Below are 19,917 nucleotides of genomic sequence, written 5' to 3'. Positions count from 1 at the left end.
GGCCTTGGAACTCTGCAATTACGGCTTGTACAACAGTGAGAGGGATTGTACACAGGAATGTGTCATCCAAAAGTATTTGCACTAATCCTGGCTTTGTACCTGGAAATCAAGTATAACATTCACCAATTTCTATTCCTCATCTTCTCCTTGTGTCCATTCCTCACCAGATTTCCCCTCCCCTCTGTTTAATCCAGTGTAGAGTAATGATGCCTATCTGTTTGAACCTGAAGGCTGGAACTCTCTCACTTCTCTGGCATTGATTTAGATGAAAGAATTGCAACCTTGAACAGTTCTGCACTGTGTCAGTCGCTTTGTCCCATGTTAAAAACCCAACTTGGGGCAGGCAAAATCATCCTTTAGTTGATGTTGTAAATGTAGATGCTGTTCTTTAGGAACAATGTTTTCTGGATCTTGTAATACAAAATTTTAATCAAGTATTCTGAAGAGAGACTGGACAAACTCAGGTTGTTTTCTTTAGAGCAGAAAAAACTGAGAGAGGACCTGATTGAGGTCCATAAGATTGACAAGAAGTTTAGAGGGGATCTGAGGAGGAATTATTGGTGTAAATCTGGGATGCACTGCCTGGGAGGGAGCTTGAGGTAGGAAACCTCACAACCTTTAGAACAGCACTGGAATGAGCACTTGAAATGTCATAACATTCAGAACTATGGGGCAAATATATAGGCAAACTATGGAAAGTAGGCTTAGTGTAGATTTAGTGTAGTTTAGTCCGTGCACATTTGATAGACTGAAGGGTCTTTTCTGTACTGTATGATTCTATAATTTCTTATTTAACCGAAATTTGGTGAATGTGATTCATCACATCATCTTTGAAATTTTGATTTTCAAGGGCTTAATCATGAAATATCTTGAAAGTACTTTTTGCTTTCCATTGTAAGATTTCTGTTTATGGACATTTAAATAAGAACGCCTACACTTCTAACAAGGTCAATCTTCAACTTTTGCTGTTATGTCAGTGGATGTATGGGAGGAGATCTTTACATGTCAAACGTCAGTTGAACTTGGGTTGACTCACAGTGGAGTCTCACTAATGACTGCCAGTTTAAACTTTGAGATGGAAATTCTCTGTTTCTGAAACACCCCATGAGTAATTTGTTCCTGTTTTATCAAATGATTGTCAGCATGGGGTGATCATAAGTAGAAAAAAGTGAATATTGTTGTAGCATAATCATATTTTAAAAAGAGTTAACTGGGACAGTATTGTAGATATTCTTGGCTGATGTTATGGGATTCTCTCTGTTCTGGCTATAATAGCCATTTTTGTCACCCCTCTGTTCTCTGTGATTCTCCCACCCCATGTCAATTTTTAGAGCAATATGTAGCAAATGGAGCTAGATGCGGAACTCGCGCAGGGCTGTGCTGCACCACTTCATCAGATTTATCAATGACTGCGAAGCATGTCTTCAGCATTTAGGTGATGTTTTTAAGTAACATTGTAGTGACAGAATAGTCATTGTTGGATCTGTAATCAACTTTACTCTTGTGATCCACACTAGTATTGTTAACTAAGGTAATAGAGGAATGGAAACACTGTGCACTCCCTCAAGGTGAAAGCCACATCATTTCACCAATTAAAGATTTTCATATGTATGAATTCATGACAAAGTTCATTCATGACTATGCATAAGTGGAGTTGAGCCAATTTTCATTGCTACACATCATGCAGTGATGAAAGGGAATCCATATAAATACACTGGTTCCACTGCTAGCTGTTTGGGAATTCCATCATCTTTAAACAGTCTCATTGCCTGTTCAAATGAGACCTTGAATCAATATAGAAGGTGATGAACTCAGTGATGCGAGAAATTAAATATTTTATTTGATTGAAATTATCCACTTCCATCAGACAGAAAATACAAAAAAAAAAGAAAAGCAAAATCATATGATTGTAATGCAAGGAAATTGCCAAAGCTTGCAATATGCAAGTCTCATGACACATTAAAAGCAATTCTAACCTTATTCTACATCTCATCAAAAGAATATAGCTGACACATATACATACCTCTTATATTAGTTATTACTAAGATGCTGTGAAGCTTGTTGACAAACACTGATATCATGCATGCTTAGAATTGAATACTTAACATGGAAATTCATGAGAATGTCAATTCAACCTAGTAACTGTGTTTGGAATTTATTGCAGTGTTTAACTCATTCATACAACATTTTATAAGTCAATAAAAGTTGGCAACTGGAACTATGACAAATTTGAGGACTGTGGGATTGCTGCAAAATTTAGAAAAAAATAGGGTAAAGTTTCTGCTTTGCACACAGCTGGCAATCTAGAGGTAAAATGCACAACATAATTAAACTGGTTTTTTGTATTGAAGTTCTGGTTTAAGAGTCCACACAAATTCATTTGCGTAATTGCAACATAACAACCTTGCATGATCTAATTTGTATTGTTACATTGTTAAAATTTATTATTCATAAAAATATTAGTTATTTTTCAAATAATTACTTCATGAAACGGGAGATTATTTTATTTCAGCTACAAATGGGACATAACGGAACATAATTGTTTAGTTTTATCACTTTAATTGGAAAAAAGATGTCCTGCTTGTATTTAAGAGTGAGAACCTGTGCAGTTCTACCATTGTAACTGAACATTTGTTTGACACAAGATATAAACATTTTTAATAAGTGTCTAGTGTATAACTTGGTAGTTACCTAATTTTAAATCATGGAAAGTTTGAAGAAAAACTACAGTGAACCATTTATAGTTTACAAATAATCATTTGATCATACAGAACTTCAGTATTTCTGACAGGAAACCCATTTTGTTGAAGCTTTCACCTTGCAATCATGAGGACAATTTGCAAGGAATGCCAGAGTGGATTCTGGTTGGTAGAGATGTTGCCATGGACAGTGCACCAGTTAGTGATGATTGATAGTGAACTATTAACAAATTTATTTAAATTTTAAACTGGCCATACTGACTCTTATTGGTCAAGGCATTGCACTGGGAAATGACCTAGAAATTTCTGACATCTACTTTGTTGAGTTGAAACAGTTGCAGTGTGTGTATACATGTTCATTCTGTTTGCAAAGAACAGAACCTTGTGTATTAATATATGCAGCTTCCAGAACACACTTGTGCCACTTTACACTCCTGACTCATCAATCCTAGATTGGTGACAGAAAACTGCTCACATGCTTCAGGGTTATGTTCAATTGCAGAATCAAATCTGATGTGATCTACTGTGTTATGTGTTTCGCAAGTGCGGGCTGAGGGATATTCATTTGATACAACCGCCAGTCCTTGGCATATATGGTTTACGTATGTAGCATCACACACACACTGGATTCTTTTACCACCTTATTCATTTGTGTGACATGCAGAATGTTCTTCTGGCTTGATAGCAGAATCCCATAAGTGGCAAGCAACATTCATAGAGCTACTGCATAATAGTAGCTTGTAACAGCTAACTTCACCTGTTCCTCAAATGTTTGAGATACCTGACACTTCCGGGATAATCTGAGTTTAGGGTTAAGGTTAGGCCACTTTTCAGGACCAAAAAGGGTGGCACATTCATGAGTTTGCATGAATGCAACATGAAGTTATTTGATCAGGATAACCATTATCCTGAAAGATAGCTTTGATATGCCCTACTTCTCACACACTACTTGTTTCAACTCAACAAAATAGGTGACAATCACTCTTTCGTTTATTTCTCACAGCAGTGAATCAGAATTCACTTGGTTACTTTAAAACTTAACTAAGCTTGGCAATGAACTGACTGCTATTATTGACTGGTGTATTCTCCATGGCAAAGCCTCTACCAAACAGAGTCCATTGGCCAACCAATCTGCACTCTCCTCTTATACAAAAAAATGATTTTTCTCTTTACTTTAGTACTGCTCATAAATTGTCTTGTGAATGCCAGACAAAAAGCTTTGACAAAATGTGCTTTTTTTCAGCGATATTCATTTATCGTTTCAATTGATTAATATTCACTAATCAGATTACTGCTGAAAAAAAGAGACATTATGTCAAAGCTTTCATCTTGTACTCGTCAGGACAGGAGTACTAAATTTCAAACAGAACAATAGTTTACACTGATATTTTTTATAAACTGATAGTTTATAATTTGTTACGCTTGAATCTATCTACATGACTAGATGAAAAGCTTTGACAACCTGTCCCTTTTCTTGGCAATACTGAAGCTCTGTAACATAAATAAATAATAATCAGAGTCAAGATACTTTAAGACCCTTAGCACAGTAAAAGTGAGCACCTTTGTGCTTATAGAAAGATTAATATTAAGAGTCTCCTGAATGTTGCATGGCAATTTCATTAAAGTCTGTTGGGAATACAGGCGAGAGCAACTGCTATTGTGATAGCTTTTACGATGCCAATGTTAAAGATGATCCTCGATGGGTTTGCACTGGAATAAAAAAAAACAGACTTTTTTTCCGTACCTTTAACTATGACTAAATTGCAATTCTGGTTGAAACATCTTGCATGCCAGTTCAAAACTACAAGGAAATTGTGTATAATGCTACAATCCTTGTAGAGATGATACCTTTTGAAGGTATAACCTTTTGAAGAGCTCAATTTCCCAATAGCCATGGAAATTACCAACCCAATCAATATAATTTCAAACATCGTTTAACAGACAACCAATACACTAAAATTAAGGAAAGGACATACTTCCATGTTAACAAATTGAAATATTTCTTAAATAAATGTACTTCAAAAATTATTCTGCTCAGCATAATTTTTTCTTGACCCGACTTTCACCACAGTAACTCCATGTTCCTTTAATCCCCAAAGTTTTTGTCAGTTTTGTCACTTTTTTGAACAGAAAGCTAAATCTAGGATTCTGCAAAATAGTTTTTCTCTACTCATCACAGCAGTGACTGCTCTGTCCCTCCACACAACTGTAATTTGCCACTCCCTCAGTTTCTCCAAAGTAATTGACCCTTTACTGTGAATCAAGGTGAATATTTATAGAAACTATTGCTTGCAATTTCAATAGGATTAATTTGAAGTTCCTTCCCCAGTAGTAGCCACATCATTTGGGTCTGCCTCTGGGTAGAAACTTTTAATATGGCCTGACCACTCCTTTTTACAAAAATCTACTTCATTTTAATTTAAAGGAGACCTTTTTAATGCACAGCAATTCAGTAAAGTCCAGTATTTGTAACCCCTGCCATGTTTCACAATCTTTTACTGTACCAATGGCTCCCATTTCTACAATGTTGTGTGAAATATGATGAGCTGCAAACTATTTTTCATCATCAACAAATAATCATTCAACTACAGTAAAGCTCTTGTATTTTCTCTTATTCTATGCAATATCAAACCGTAAAAGAAATATGTATAAATTCAGCATTATAACTTTATGAAGTCAAAAGTTTTGATTTTTGTCATGCAATGTCTCTTCAAAACCTTTACAGCTCATGGAAACCAATTGTGTGTGTTTATATTCTTGCGTAAATGTAAGTTAATTGTTGGGTTAAAATCTGCAGAATAAACATGTAAATCTAAGCATATCACCAGGATATGTGGAGTGCAGAACAGCTGTACTATTAGCAAGCCCAACTGCAATTCCATTTGGCCCGAAGTATTTGCATTGCAGTGCACACATACAACTGGAAAACAGTGATGGATGGCTTCTCTAATTGGACAGAGCTTCAGTCCGATAGATGGTGGTGGGAGTAGAACTACCTGCTGAATGAAGACTAGCAAATGTGTGGAACAGTAAAGGGAAAACAGAAATCTTCTGAGACCGACCTGGTGAAATACGTGAATTGGATGGAATTTGATTAAAGATAGATTTCGTAAAGTAAGAGGAATAATGAACGCAACAATTTTCTATTTGCTTAGGATTTTAATCTTGAAGTAACTTTTTTTTGTGGAAAGTCAATGCTATACACAACTATTACAAGCAGTTGAGGAAGGGTGATTCAGCTTCTTTCATGTTAACCTTCTTTCAGACAGTTGCAACAAATATTTTTCTTTCTTTTCAGCTATATTACTACATCAATTAAAATGCAGTTAATTAGATCAAAATGAAGGAGCTAATCACAAAGCTCCCTTACATGAAAGAAATAGGATTTGATTATCTACAATCCCTGAGAAAATATAATCAAAACACAATGTCAAACACACACACAAACACATGCAGGTATTTCATTTATAAAGGTAAGAATAACCACCTTACAGTTTAAAGGTCCTTAGAATCCTTCATTATAGGTTTTTATCCTGAGACTACAGCTGATTAAGTGTTGGCTGATAGTCTAACATGTGGCAAATATTGTAGATATCCCTGAGGTCTCAGTGAGTGGTCATTTTCCCCAAATTTTAAGGTGTGGTATCTTCTTAAAAACTAAGAAAGAAATAGAGAGAGAAAGAGATTTCCAATCCTTGCTGTTACCAATGAAATTCATTTTTCTTTGTGTTGTTACTCAAAAACAGTTGCTGATTCATTTGTTAATTCTTAAATCTGGCTCCATTGTCCTTCTAAACTGACCAACTGGAAGGTGAACCTTTCATCTCACGGTGTATGAAATTAAAAACAAATGTGAATTAAGACAGAAGATGCAAATTTCTTAATACTGACTTAATTGCCTGCTTTTGTTGTCAATAGATACAATCATAATTTTAGTGCAGGTAGTTTTATTTATTCTGCCAGAGTCTTCTGGACCTACCTCAATCTATTGTCAGGTGATCACGGCAGTCAATTTAGATCAGTATTTGTCCTTTCCTTAAACCCATTTTAGTCCATGAAAAGTCTCAGCAATAATAATCTGATGATGAAAGTTGACATTTGCTCCATATTTACTACTATTGTAACACAATAATGATATAGCAGCTAATATTATCAACTATACAAAAGAAAAATACACAGCCTTTATTTGGAGATGTGGTGATATGTCTTTCAGTAACACACATCACTCAGTATTTGAAGTAAAAATCAAATGAAGAGTATATGTGTATGGTGGGGGGTGGGGGAGGTGGGGGGAAATGGGGAAGGATGGGCTTGGGGAAGGAGAACAAAGTAAAAGTTTGGGAGAAAGATTTAAGAATGTCTATTGAGTGTACTGCAATACTGGAGCGATGTAAAATTTATTAACAGTCAAACTAAAAGATGAGGGAATATGTGAAATTACTTTAGCGTTTAATTTTTTTCTGTTCTTTCTTTTGTTCAGCTTGTGCGTTTTGATTTTTTTGGTGCCAGTTCATCTCCATAGAAACCTCTTTCCAGTGTGTGCTTACTGCTCGATACAACACCTCAGAAAGTTACAAGCATAATATGTCCCAGCTGGTTTTGTGTGTGTGTGGTTGAGGTGCAACAGATGTGACCGAATAATCACAAGTATGGTCTAGTGATGACATTTTGTTCTGCCAGCGCCAAGTTTCCTCATACCATAGACCAACTACCCTAGCACTTGTGATTAAAGTCTGACAGGGCTGAACAAAAAGGGTGTGCAGGGATGATGTTTCCCCTGGCTGCATCACAGTCTCAAAATTTAGTAGGTCATTTCAGACTGAGATAAAGAGATATTTCTTTACTCAAAGAGTGTCGAACCACTACCTCAAAATTCTCCAGAATGCTCTACCACAAAATGCAGTGAAGACCAAGTCACTAAATATATTTAAGAAAGAAATAGATATATTTCTAGAGCTGAAGGTGTCAGTTGGTATGGTCAGAGTGGGAGTATCAGTGTGAGCTACAGGATCAGCAATGATGATGAATGACAGAGTGGATTCAATTGGTGGAGTAGCCTATTCCTGCTCCTATTTTCAATGTTTATAGCTATAACCACATAGCATGTCATTAGCCATCATCCTATCCCCTCAATATAAAATTAATCAAATCAAACATTGCAAAGTAAAGCCATTCAAATAATTTTATTCTTCTACATCTTCAACTTCAGTTAAACATCTATTGCCAAATCATGTAGCCTCATCGCCTGATTTATTTTGTGCTGAAGGTTCTCTATTCACCTATGCATCCCCCTTTGTAATTCTCTCCACTGTTAAGCTTGTTCTGCTGTCTTTTACATCTGTCGTCATACCTTTAGCCCTTTTTTCTTATTATCATTTAAACCTTTCAGGTTCTGCAGCGTACTCTCTGTCCATTCTTACAACACTGTTCCCATCCTTTTCTTGTCTATCATTCTAACTTCTCTCTTTTCATCACTTTCCTTTTTTCTGCAGCTGATTAACCCAGTCATCTTTTCTGTCAGAAAGTCATACCTGTCTTCATAGGCTACCCATTTATGAAAGATACATGGCAAAGCTTTTCTGACAGGAGAATATATTTTGCCTATCTAAACACCTCTCTACGTTATTAATTCCTTGGTGCTTTTCTAATAATTCTGATTCCAGATATAAAACTTCCAAGATCTTTTGTGAAACTTATTACAATTTCTTTTTCATTACATGTAAATAATGCCATAAACATAACACCCTTTCAGTAGAAACTTTGTGCTATTTTCTTTTGTTGTAAGGCCAGAGGCATACAAAAGTAGTTGGAAGGCAAAAATAATGAACTGACAGTAAATGTGTGGAAAATAGCATCAACATCATCTGTCAGTACCTAATGAACTGAAAATGTTAAACCAATATCCCACCTACTCCACAGTTCTTCTCCTTTAGATTAATTACCCATAAGCAATGTTATTTTGAGAAATTATTTTAAGAAATAAGTGAGCATACATGACATAGATGTAAGAATTGTGGAAGACCAATAATAATGCAAGAGTTTTATAAGGTCAAAATTGCAAAATTAAATGACCTCTCATTATACATTATGCAAAAGAGCCATGGCTCAAACTAAAGATTTCAAACCTATAAAACAAGCTGTTTTACGAGTTAAGAATAGATTTGTGGAAAATGTCGGAGCATAAATCTTAGTCGAACAGTGTGAGAAAAGAAAAATGCCCCAGCTGGAAACAGGACAATGGGGAGATTGATGTGTGTGTTGAAGCTATACACAGTTATATTTCCTCTTTGCTTTCTTTTGATCAGAACTGGCTTAGAGGCCATTATGGAGACATATGCCTTCTGGAGACCTCCTGTTCGGACCCTCACATTTGAGGATTTTACCAACATGCAAAAGCAACAAGGTAATGTCCACCTATATTCTTCATTTCTTTCCTGTATAGGCTACAAAATTTTAATGGTTATTTTCACAGTCAATGTTTGATTACCTCCTAGACTTGTAGTTATATAGCACTGTTAATGTCATAAAGTCTAGAATTAAGAGTCCACTGATGACCATTAAACTATTGTCAATTATTAAAAAACATGTCTGCAAGTGGCTACAAACCCGCAGTAATGTGGTTAACTTTTAACTGCCCTCTGGGCAATTAGGGATGGGCAATAAGTGCTCACCCAACCAGTGATGCCCACATCCCATGAATGATTTAAATAACCCAAGGTGTTTGACAGGAGCATTGTTTCACAAGATTTATTCTTGAATGACATAAAGAGACAATAGGACTTGTAACATGAAGTTTGATTTAAAGAGGAGCACCTTAAAGAAGAAGAAAGAAAAAGAAGGTTGGAAAGATTCAGGAATGGAATCCAAAGCTTACAGTCTTGGCAGCTAATGTTGGGATAATTAAGATTGGACATGCTCAAGGAAGCAGAACTGGAGGAAAGAAAATTATCATGGAGAGGGATATAGAAGATTATGGAAAGGGGAACCATGAGGTCTTGATGGAAGTTGAAAACTGGACATTACTTACCTATGAGCCAATGCAGGTCAGAGAGCATAAGAGGAGGATGAACGATATTTCTAATGAGTTAAGACACTTGCAGCAGAGCTTTAGATGACTTCAGGTTTATGACTGCTGGAATATGAAAGACCAACCAGATGTGCATTTGAATAGTCAAGCATAGAGGTAAGGGATAGGATGAGTATTTCAGCAGAGAATGAGTTGAAGAAGCTGTGGAGCTGGATGAAGTAATAAAGGAAAAGATATGAGAGTGTAGTAAAGACATGGGCTATGTAGTTGGCAGCTCATCTCAGAGTCAAGTCTAATACCAAGGTTGTACGCACCTTGGTTCAGTCTCAGTCAGTTTCTAGCAAAGGGATGAAGTTGATAAGAATTTGTCACAAGGATTGAGAACAATGATTTTGATTGTGGCAATATTAAGTTGGAGAAAAGTTCTGTTCATCCATTAACAGACATTGGACGAGCAGTCTGACAATTTTGAGTGATCAGGAGGGGTGGAGGTGAGTTTAGGCTGAGTGGTCTCAGCTTACACGTAGGAACTGAAGTGTTCTGATGATGTCACTGAGGGTCAGCGTGTAGATGAAAACTAGGGACCAAGGATAGATTCCTGGGGGCGGGGCATCAGTGGTAACAATACAGTTGGGAGAAGAGAACAATATGAAAAAAAGACAAAGTAAGGTTGATACTATCAGGTCTGAAGCAGGGGATGGGAACTGGGTTCTAGGGGTGGGTGGTATGATGTAGGGGCAGATCAGGTCTCGACTGAAGAGCAGGGCATAACAGAGCTGCAATGGGGGAATGGGGATCAGCTCCCATGGCATGGGAGGGAGTGAGCTCCCAAGGAGTTGTTGATCGGGTTGGGTCTGGAGCAAGTGAAGTGGGGTGTAGAGCTTTCCCTGGTCCCAGGAGAAGGAGGATGGTGTGAGTGCTGCAGGAGAAGGTGCAGTTTCAAGTGTGTGGGGTAAGTAAGGAATGATTTTAATAGTTACTGAAGAGTTAGACAATGGCCCACATTTTTTGTTGGTCAGGCAGTCATTATATCAGTGTCGATGGGAATTGCCCATGGACACATTGTGGACTCCCCATTGTAGCAGCTTCTGAAGGAATTGCTTGGGAAATTGAAGATTCTGCTGGGAATTCTCCAATGATTGGAGGACTCCAAAAGTATCCATTTACATCAGACAATGTGGAGAATTCCAACAAAATTAGGTATGTATACTCAGGAAAAGCTGGAATATTAAATATGTAATGTGGCTCCTGAATTACTGGGAGGAATTGTGGTTTAGAAGGTTAAAAGACCTGTGAGCAAATTGGAGATCTGAAGCACACGTGCTATCTCCATTCACGCTTTTTAAGTAAACTGAGATGTGTCGAAGAAAATCTGAAATCATATGCAAACAGATTGATGTCACCACATTTACTTTTAATAGCAGTGTCTTGTGATGCAATGGACTAGGAGGATCGGGTTCAACATATAATGCATTCAATCAGGTTGATTAAAAAATATATTGAATTCCTGAGTTGCTGTCAAACTGACTCCAATTTCCCCAACAAACCCACAACTACACTTCCTCAAGACCATATACATCTCCCAAACCCATACCCAACCCTCTTCATCCCTCCCCCAAGAGCTGACCCCTCTTCACCCTCGCAAGACAACCCTGCCCCTCCCTGATCTGGATTCAGCTCCTCACTTCTCCCACTCCGGACCCAGTCTGTCCTCACCTACTGGGAGCCAAACACCCCTCTCCTGACTTTGGTACTAATTGGGGCTCTACTCCCCAACACTCTAAACACCTGGGACCTATCTCACCTTGCCACTGGACCCAGACCTCCCATCCCCTACCATCTTCTAGCCTGTCAGTTCTGATTTCTCTCACCTACCCTGAACACTGCATCAATTACCCAGTAACCTGGCACCCTGGCTACTCATGGGCACCCCAATTCTACCCACAGCATCCTGCCCACCTGGTTGTCCACCTAGCTGACACCTTGCATGTGTGGCACACTAGCCAACTGGCACTGTCACTTCTCAGCACCCTAACCCTCACCACCTTATCTACATACGGTTTCATAGGAGCTGTCACAGTGGCTGTCAGGATCTTTACATTTCAGAATCTGGCAGCTGACTGCGGTGAAAAAGGGGGAGTGGTTTGCCTTCCTCTGATACTTTTACACTATGAAAGAGCTGTCAGAATGCAGTTACTCCTTTGGAATCTCCTTTCAGAAACCTGGATCTCTCTCCAACAGAGAAAAAGAAGGGCATACATTGCCACTCCTCTCAAAACATATGAGGAACGGCTGAGGATCCTGGGATTGTATTCATTGGAGTTTAGAAGGTTAAGGGGAGATCTAATAGAAACTTACAAGATAATACATGGCTTGGAAAGGGTGGATGCTAGGAAATTGTTTCCATTAGGTGAGGAGACTAGGACCCGTGGACACAGCCTTAGAATTAGAGGGGGTAAATTCAGAACAGATATGCGGAGACATTTCTTCAGCCAGAGAGTGGTGGGCCTGTGGAATTCATTGCCGTGGAGTGCAGTGGAAGCCGGGACGCTAAATGTCTTCAATGCAGAGATTGATAAATTCTTGATGTCACAAGGAATTAAAGGCTACGGGGAGAATGCGGGCAAGTGGAGTTGAAATGCCCAACAGCCATGATTGAATGGCGGAGTGGACTCGATGGGCCGAATGGCCTTATTTCCACTCCTATGTCTTATGGTCTTATGGTCTTAAAATCCAGCCTGTTGTATTTAATAGTCTGACATTTCCTGAGCAGTAACTTACTTAATTTCTTCAGTGTGTCAAGTCCTCTGACTTAAATGGAGATTTTCAGAGGGTTCCATATGTACAGGAGTAACCCAGAGGAACTTTCAATTTCCTGGGTAATTGTTTTTGAGTCTGCAATGCTAGGGATTGTGTAGGCTCCCCACAGAAACCCCAGGCTATAGAGTCATCATTGAATTCTAACAGCACAGAGGAAGGTAGTTCGATCATCATAACGTCATAATTTTCTTGCTTTTGTACTCTGTGCCTTTATTTATAAAGCCCAGGAGTCCCTATACCTTTTTAAATAACTTTCTTAATCTGCCTTGCTACCTTCAGTGATTTGAGACAAATAAACTGCAGATGCTGGAATCCAAGGTAGACAAGCAGGAGGCTGGAAGAACACAGCAAGCCAGGCAGCCTGGTTTTCTGTGTTCTTCTAACCTCCTGTTTGTCTACCTTCAGTGATTTGGCCACATATACCCCCGTATGTGTGTGTGTTCCTGAAATCTTTCAGAATTCACCCTTTATATTATTCCTTCTTACCAAAAACAATCGCTTCACATTTTTCTGCATTAAATCTAATCTGCCACATATCTGCCTATTCCACCTTCATGTCCAAATTCTTTTAAAGTCTATCACTATCCTCCGTACAATTCACAATACTTTCCAGTGTTGTGTCAACTGCACATTTTAGATTCATCAGCTCTCATCAACACTTTCTTTTTATCTAATCAAAACACTCAGGCAAGTTAGTTAAACATGAAATGCTGTGTCCTCAGCCATGCTGGCTTTCCTTAATTAATCCAACTTGTCCAAATCACTGTTAGTTTTCCCCCAGATTATCAATTCTAAGAACTTTCCTACAACCAAGGTCAAACCAATTGACCTGTCATTACTGGATTTACCTTTGCACACTTTTTTTTTAATAAGGATATAACATTTCAAATTTCCCAGTCCTCTGGTGCCACTTGGGCCCTGCGGCCATTGATGGATTGCAAGATTATAGCAAGTGCCTGAGACATATTCACTTAAACGTAACAACTCTTCTTTATACTCCTCTTTATCAATCTATAACCCATCAGTGCTCAGCAATCATTCTGTAATAATCAGCTCACTGACACTCAGTTTGAATTCTTTCAGGACTGCTCAATTTCTGGTGTTATTTCAGTCTTGGTCCAAACATGGACAAAAGAGTTGAACTCCAGAGGGTAAGTCAAGAGTGTGGTGCTGGAAAAGCACAGCAGGTCAGGCAGCATCCGAGGAGCAGGAGAGTAGATATTTCAGGCAAAAGCTCTTCACGAGCACCACACACTCTTGACTCTAATCTCCAGCATCTGCAGTCCTCACTTTTGTCCAGAGGTGAAGTGACTGCTCTTGACATCAAAGTAGCATTTGACTAGGTATTGCTTCAAGGAGCTCTCGCAAAAAATAGATTTAGCAGGAATCCAGGCAAAACTGTTTGGACTTAGGCCCAGCAAACAAAGACAATTGTGTTGTCAGGCATCAGCCATCTCAGTCCCAGTACGTCACTGCAGGAGTTCTTGTGGTAGTATCCTAGACCCAACCATCTTCAGCTACTTCATTAATGACCTTCCCTCCATTATAAGAAGAGAAGTAGTGATGTTTGCTCATAATCGTACATTTCTTCAGCACCATTCACAACTTCTCAAATACTGAAGCAGTCTGTCTCCATATGCAGAAAGACTTGGACAACATCCTGGCTTGGGCTAATAGGTGGCAAGTAACCACACCATTTTCAATTACCATCTCCTACAAGAGAGATCTACTTATATCACCTTAACATTTGATGGCATTACCATCGCTGAATCGCTTGCTAACAACATCCTGGTGTTGCCATTGAACAGAAACTGACAGGACTAGTCATACAAATGTAGTAGCTGTGAAAGCAGATCAGAAATTAGGAATTCTGCAGAAAGTAACTCTTCACCAGTGCATGTCCACTAAGGTACAAGACAGGAGTTTGGTGGAATACTCTTCAGTTGCCTAGATAGAAGCTCAAATCTATCCACAATTAATCAGCTTCCTTGATTGACATCACATCCACCACTTTCAAGATTCACTCCCTTTGCCACCAGCACACAGAAGCAACAATGTGTACCATCTACAAGAAGCACTGCAGTGATTCATCAAAGATCCTTTGACAGTACCTTCCAAGCCTGCAACCTCAATCATCTAGAAGGACAGGGGCAGCAGATAGATGGGACCACCACCATAACTTGCAAGTTTCCTGTCCAAATTACACAACATCCTGACTTGGAAATATATTTCTGTTCCGATACTGTCACTGGGTCAAAATCCTGGAATTCTTTTCGCTGTGGGTTTTTTCAAGAAAGTGGTTCACCACCACCTTGCCAGGGCAATTCGAGATGGGTGATAAATACAGGCCTAGCCAGCCAAATCACATCCATAGCAATAAAATAAAATTTGTTTCACTGTAACTACAATGAAGACAGATTCATTAAACTATATAGGGGAGGAAGTGACCTAGTGGCAAAGCCCCTAAATCTTAATGTCCATCCCTCTGCAAGAATGTAAGCTAGGTCAAAAAGAAGCTGAAGGTTTCACATATTGAGCCTTGAATTCCAAATTCAGAAGCTTGTCAGATGAGTATTAAAACTGTCAAACACAAACCTTTGAAATAAGTGATTTATGACAAATTGTAGCAAAATAGAGTCTTCCAAATAGGGAAAGTGATAGTAAACAGTGCTCTGTTTCATTAATCTCCGTCATTTAGCAAATCATTCCAGGCTGTATGTTTATTTAATTAGGACATGCTTCTCTCATTCTGAGGTTTCTTTTTTCAGGTAAGTTAAAGAGCTATTCCTATTTCATCTGAAGCTGATTGAAGAAATGAATGTATAGCATTGAACAGATGGACAGTGTCATATTTTCCTTACTTTGAGGGTCTTTGTCAAAATGCTTAGGAAGGTGCTGTGCAGCCAGTCTGAGAATTAACTACTCAATCTTATTGTGGCCAGGAAATTTAAGAGACACATTGAATGAATTGACATCTTGTTCATCTGACAAAGACATTTGCATTGCAACTACAAGGCTGGATTGCTAAATCTTTATGCAGGATTATACAATGTAATAAAACCTGGTTAGCATGGTTGTGATTCAGCCAGAGTCCTCTCAAGGCAATAACTAATCCATGAAATCAAATTTCTGATCGGTTTTAATCATCAAAACTGAATACATCATATTTTATCATGTAAATTTAGCTTATAATAATTTACAAAGTTAATTTCAACATTTTCATTATAATTGTTCATTTTATTTCTTTTTACCTTGAATTTTTCTTTCCCGTGTGAGCTGTGCACAAGCTTCAACTTAGAAAAAGAATATTAAATCTGTTTCTAGATCTTCATGAGGATTGTAACCTTAACTTGTTTCCTTCTCGACAAATATTCTTCTAGACAACATAATTAATTTCATACTTTGTACAAATCATTTTGGGGAATAATGGGAAAAGCTTATTATGTGGTGCTGTAGTGCATTGTTGATATATTGTTTTTGGTATCTGATTGCAAATATGGAAGAACAATAGATTACTGTCACATGTTGTGTTTGCAATTCAGTTTATTTTATGGAACAAGCAAAGTGTCCTCCCGTGATGTTTCTAAATTCTTCAATGTAATGTTAAAGCCAATTATACCTATTTTCAAATCGATTCAGTAAAAATTGTTATATTAATGAAAAACAATAAGCAAGTCATACTCTAATAATAATAGACCATTTTGACCCTTAGCCTAATTGGCAAAGGATACAACTTGTGTTTTCCTCTCATTTAAAACCAATTGAGTGTTCTTATGAATGCCAATTTCATACTGCCCAGAGCAACGCATGGTTTTACTTCTCTCACACTCTCCCATTGTTTTCAATTGGAGACACATTCTATATGTGTAATAAATCCTCGTTGCTTAAGACAGTCTTTTATGATGTCATAGAAAAGACAGAAAAAAGTCACTGGGAAAATGTTGTACAAATGCCAAATGTTGAATAAAATGCAGTATCTTTCAATCATGGTTTGGAATAGATCCAAGTTTTGCAGATTGATTTATTTTCATATTCTGATTCATCTTACATAGTTACTTTATTCTGCTAGATGCTGTATTTCAGTAACAATCCATAATATTTGGACTGACCAAAAGTATTCTGCCTTTTTTCAATCTGGTCTCCAAGGTTAAAATCAATTGCACAAAGCTGAATTCTAAAACTATCATTGGCTCCATATTTCAAAAGGAAAAAAAAGGAAGGCTTGCATTTATACAGCATTTTTCACAATCACAAGATATCCCAAAGTGCTTTACAGCTACTGGAGTACATGTGATGTGTAGTCAGTATGTAAGACAGGAAATACAGCAGCCAATTTGCACAAAGAAAGTTCCCACAAACAGCAATATGATAATGACTATATAATCTGCCTTAGAAAAACTTTGATAAACTGGGTAAAATGATTCTGCTATTCAAAATATCCAGCTGATGAGGTCTCGGTCTACCGTCTCAACCAAAATTACAGCAGTACAGTAATCCCTCAGAACTGCAATGGGCATCTCAGGTCTGACTTTATGCTCAGGTCCTCGAGTCGGATTTGAATCCATAGCCTTCTGAGTTAGAGTTGAGCTGGGCAGACTAAATTATGGTTTTCAAAAGGGGATTGGATAATTGGATTTCTGTTTGAAAACAAAGAGTTTGCAGGCTTGGCACAGACATATCAGGCCAAATGGCTGCCTCCTCAATCAAATTCCTTCTATGATATCATACAGGTATACAACAAATCTGCTGTCAGTTATCAAACAGCCCAATTTTCCTTTCCATTGGTCGGTAAATCCAAATCTGTATAAAGTAATGCAATTACTCATCCCTTCCATCTAACAACTTCACTTTCTGAACAACATTACCTCTTGCTTTCTCAGATATTTGCAGTGAAGTAGTCCCCCCACCGTGTAAATGGGGGTTACGTTGCAAGACCTACCGCGGATGCCCGAAACTGTGGATAGTAGCAAACGCATTCATTTAAATGGGAAATTTACCTCCCCAGCAGCCCCTTGGTCCCTGGTTCTCGAATGTTCCATGTAATATTTTTGGGGTACAGCAAACTGCGGGTAACTGCAACCATGGAAGCTAATTCCGCAGATATGGCGGTTGCCCTGTATATAAGTCAACCCAGGTGTAAAACACCCTCATGAGCTTAAGAATGTGCAAATTAGTGGGAGCACCCCTCAATGCTGCTCTACCATTCAATAAAACAATTTGATTGAAGCCTCACTTCCATGTTTCTGTCTGCCCTGATACCGTTTCACACCTTTTAAATCAAACTCTATCCAACTGTGCCTCAAAAATATTGTCTACATCTTATCTACATTGTCATGACATTTTGAGAGAAATAATTTTACCCATTTGCATGAGAATGGAGCCCGCTCATTTTTAAATTGTATCTGCTCGTTCTAACCTTTCGCACAAGAAAAAAAACATTCTTTCAGCACTTGCCCTTGTCAAGTCCCCTCAGAATCCTTTTAATTAAAGCAAAATACTGCAAGTGCTGGAAATCTGAAATAAAAACAGAAAATGCTTGAGAAACTCAATGAATCTTGTGCTCAGAAAAAGAGTTAATGTTTTGAATCAAATATGACTCCTCTTAGGATTCTTTTCATTGCAGAAAGGAAATTTTGAACTCAGCCTCTCGCTGTCTTTGTCTCTCTCTCTTTCCCCTCTCTCCACAGATGCTGCCAAACCCCTTGAGCCCCTCAGAATCAGATATGTTTCAAACCTGTCTTTCTTCTAAGTTCCAATGGATAATGACCCAACTTGTCCAACGATTCCTCATTAAATAACTCCCTTATCACTGAAATCCCCCCAAAGTGAAGTATTTATGTTTTAATAGCAATTATGTCCTTTTTTAAACAAGAAGACCAAACTTTGCACATTGTATTCTAGTTGTGATCTCATCAATGCCCTTTGCAACGGTAGAAAAATAAGCCTTATTTTTATATTCCATTCTCTTTCTAAGAAACAGTAGTATTTTATTTGCCTTCCTCAACACTTACAGCACCTGCATATTAAGCTAGTGTGATTTATGTAGTAGGACACCAAGTACACTGAGTACACTGAGTTCTATAATTTCTCTCCATTTAAACAATTTATCACTTTTTTTGCTTTTCCTCCAAGTTCACATTTTTGCAAATGTTTCTAGCAAATGTCAAATTTCTGTCTGATCATTTAACCTTTATCTTTCCTTTGACTCTTTATGTTCTATTTAGCATTTATATTCCTACCTATCTTTATGTCATAGCAAGTTTAGCAACCATACATTTGGTCCCTTCTTTCATTTATACAAGATGTAAGGAGTTGAGACTCCGGCATTGATGTCAGTGGCACTCAGTTTGTTACATCTTGCTGACCCTGAAAATGTTCATTTGGGTATACTTTCTGTTTCCTGTTAGCTAACCAATTGTTTATCCATGTTAACACCTATACCCAAAGTTCTTATTTTGTTTAATACACTTTGATGAGGTATTTTGTCAAATATCTTTTGGGAATCTAAGTACACCATATCAACATCCTGCCTCATATTTCCTCATAGATTTTCCCCATCTTAGTTGTTGAACTAATTGGTCTATAATGTCCTTCTTTCTGTTTCCCTCCTTTCATGAATGATCACTTTCACTATTTTCCAATCTGACATAATCTAGGTGAACTTTGGTAAAATAAATCCAATGTAGTTACTACCTCAGTAGTCACTTGTTTTACCTGAGGAGGTTCCAGGTCCTTTGTTTTCTGCCAAATTTTAGTTCTAATAACCTTCTCAGTACCATTTTCCCAGTGATTGCAAATATTTTACCTTTTAGTGTCATAGAGCTGTACAGCACGCAGACAGACCCTTTGGTCCGACTTGTCTGTGACAACCAAGGATCCCAACCTAATCTAGTCCCATTTGCCAGCACTTGGTCCATATCCCTCTAAATCCTTCCTATTCATTTACCCATCCAGATGCTGTTTGAATGTTGCAATTGTACCAACCTCCACCACTTCCTCAGACAGCTCATTCCATACACGTACTACTTTCTGCGTGAAAAAGTTGCCCCTTTGGTCTCTTTTAAATCTTTCCCCTCTCACCCTAAACCTATGCCCTCTAGTTCTGGACTCCACTTCCCCAGGGAAAAGACTTTGTCTATTTACCCTATCCATGCCTCTCATGATTTTTTAAACCTCTATAAGCCTCCGATGCTCCAGGGAAAACAGCCCTGGCCTATTCAGCCTCTCCCTATAGCTGAAACCCTCCAACCCTGGCAACATCCTTGTAAATTTTTTTCTGAACCCTTCTAAGTTTCACAACATCCTTCCGATAGGAGGGAAACCAGAACTGCATGCACTATTCCAAAAGTGGCCTTATCAATGTACTGGACA

The 19,917-nt window shown here is 38.1% G+C and overlaps 1 protein-coding gene across 1 annotated transcript in view; it reads left to right on the top strand.

The window, feature by feature from the left end:
• Positions 1 to 19,917, top strand: part of tbx15 (T-box transcription factor 15) — a 104,681-nt gene that overhangs the window by 81,459 nt on the left and 3,305 nt on the right. Inside the window, exon 7 of the mRNA XM_043700961.2 lies at positions 9,005 to 9,102. Within this exon, the coding sequence (XP_043556896.2) occupies positions 9,005 to 9,102 (98 nt within the window). The remainder of the gene's footprint in view (positions 1 to 9,004; positions 9,103 to 19,917) is intronic.

This window comes from Chiloscyllium plagiosum, unplaced genomic scaffold (genome assembly GCF_037043375.1).
Source record: "Chiloscyllium plagiosum isolate Xiang-an unplaced genomic scaffold, Cpla_swu_hap1 HiC_scaffold_12, whole genome shotgun sequence".
Taxonomy (NCBI): Eukaryota; Metazoa; Chordata; class Chondrichthyes; order Orectolobiformes; family Hemiscylliidae; genus Chiloscyllium; species Chiloscyllium plagiosum.
Note: the sequence above shows the minus strand (reverse complement) of the source record. Positions and strands in the feature narration are given on the sequence as shown.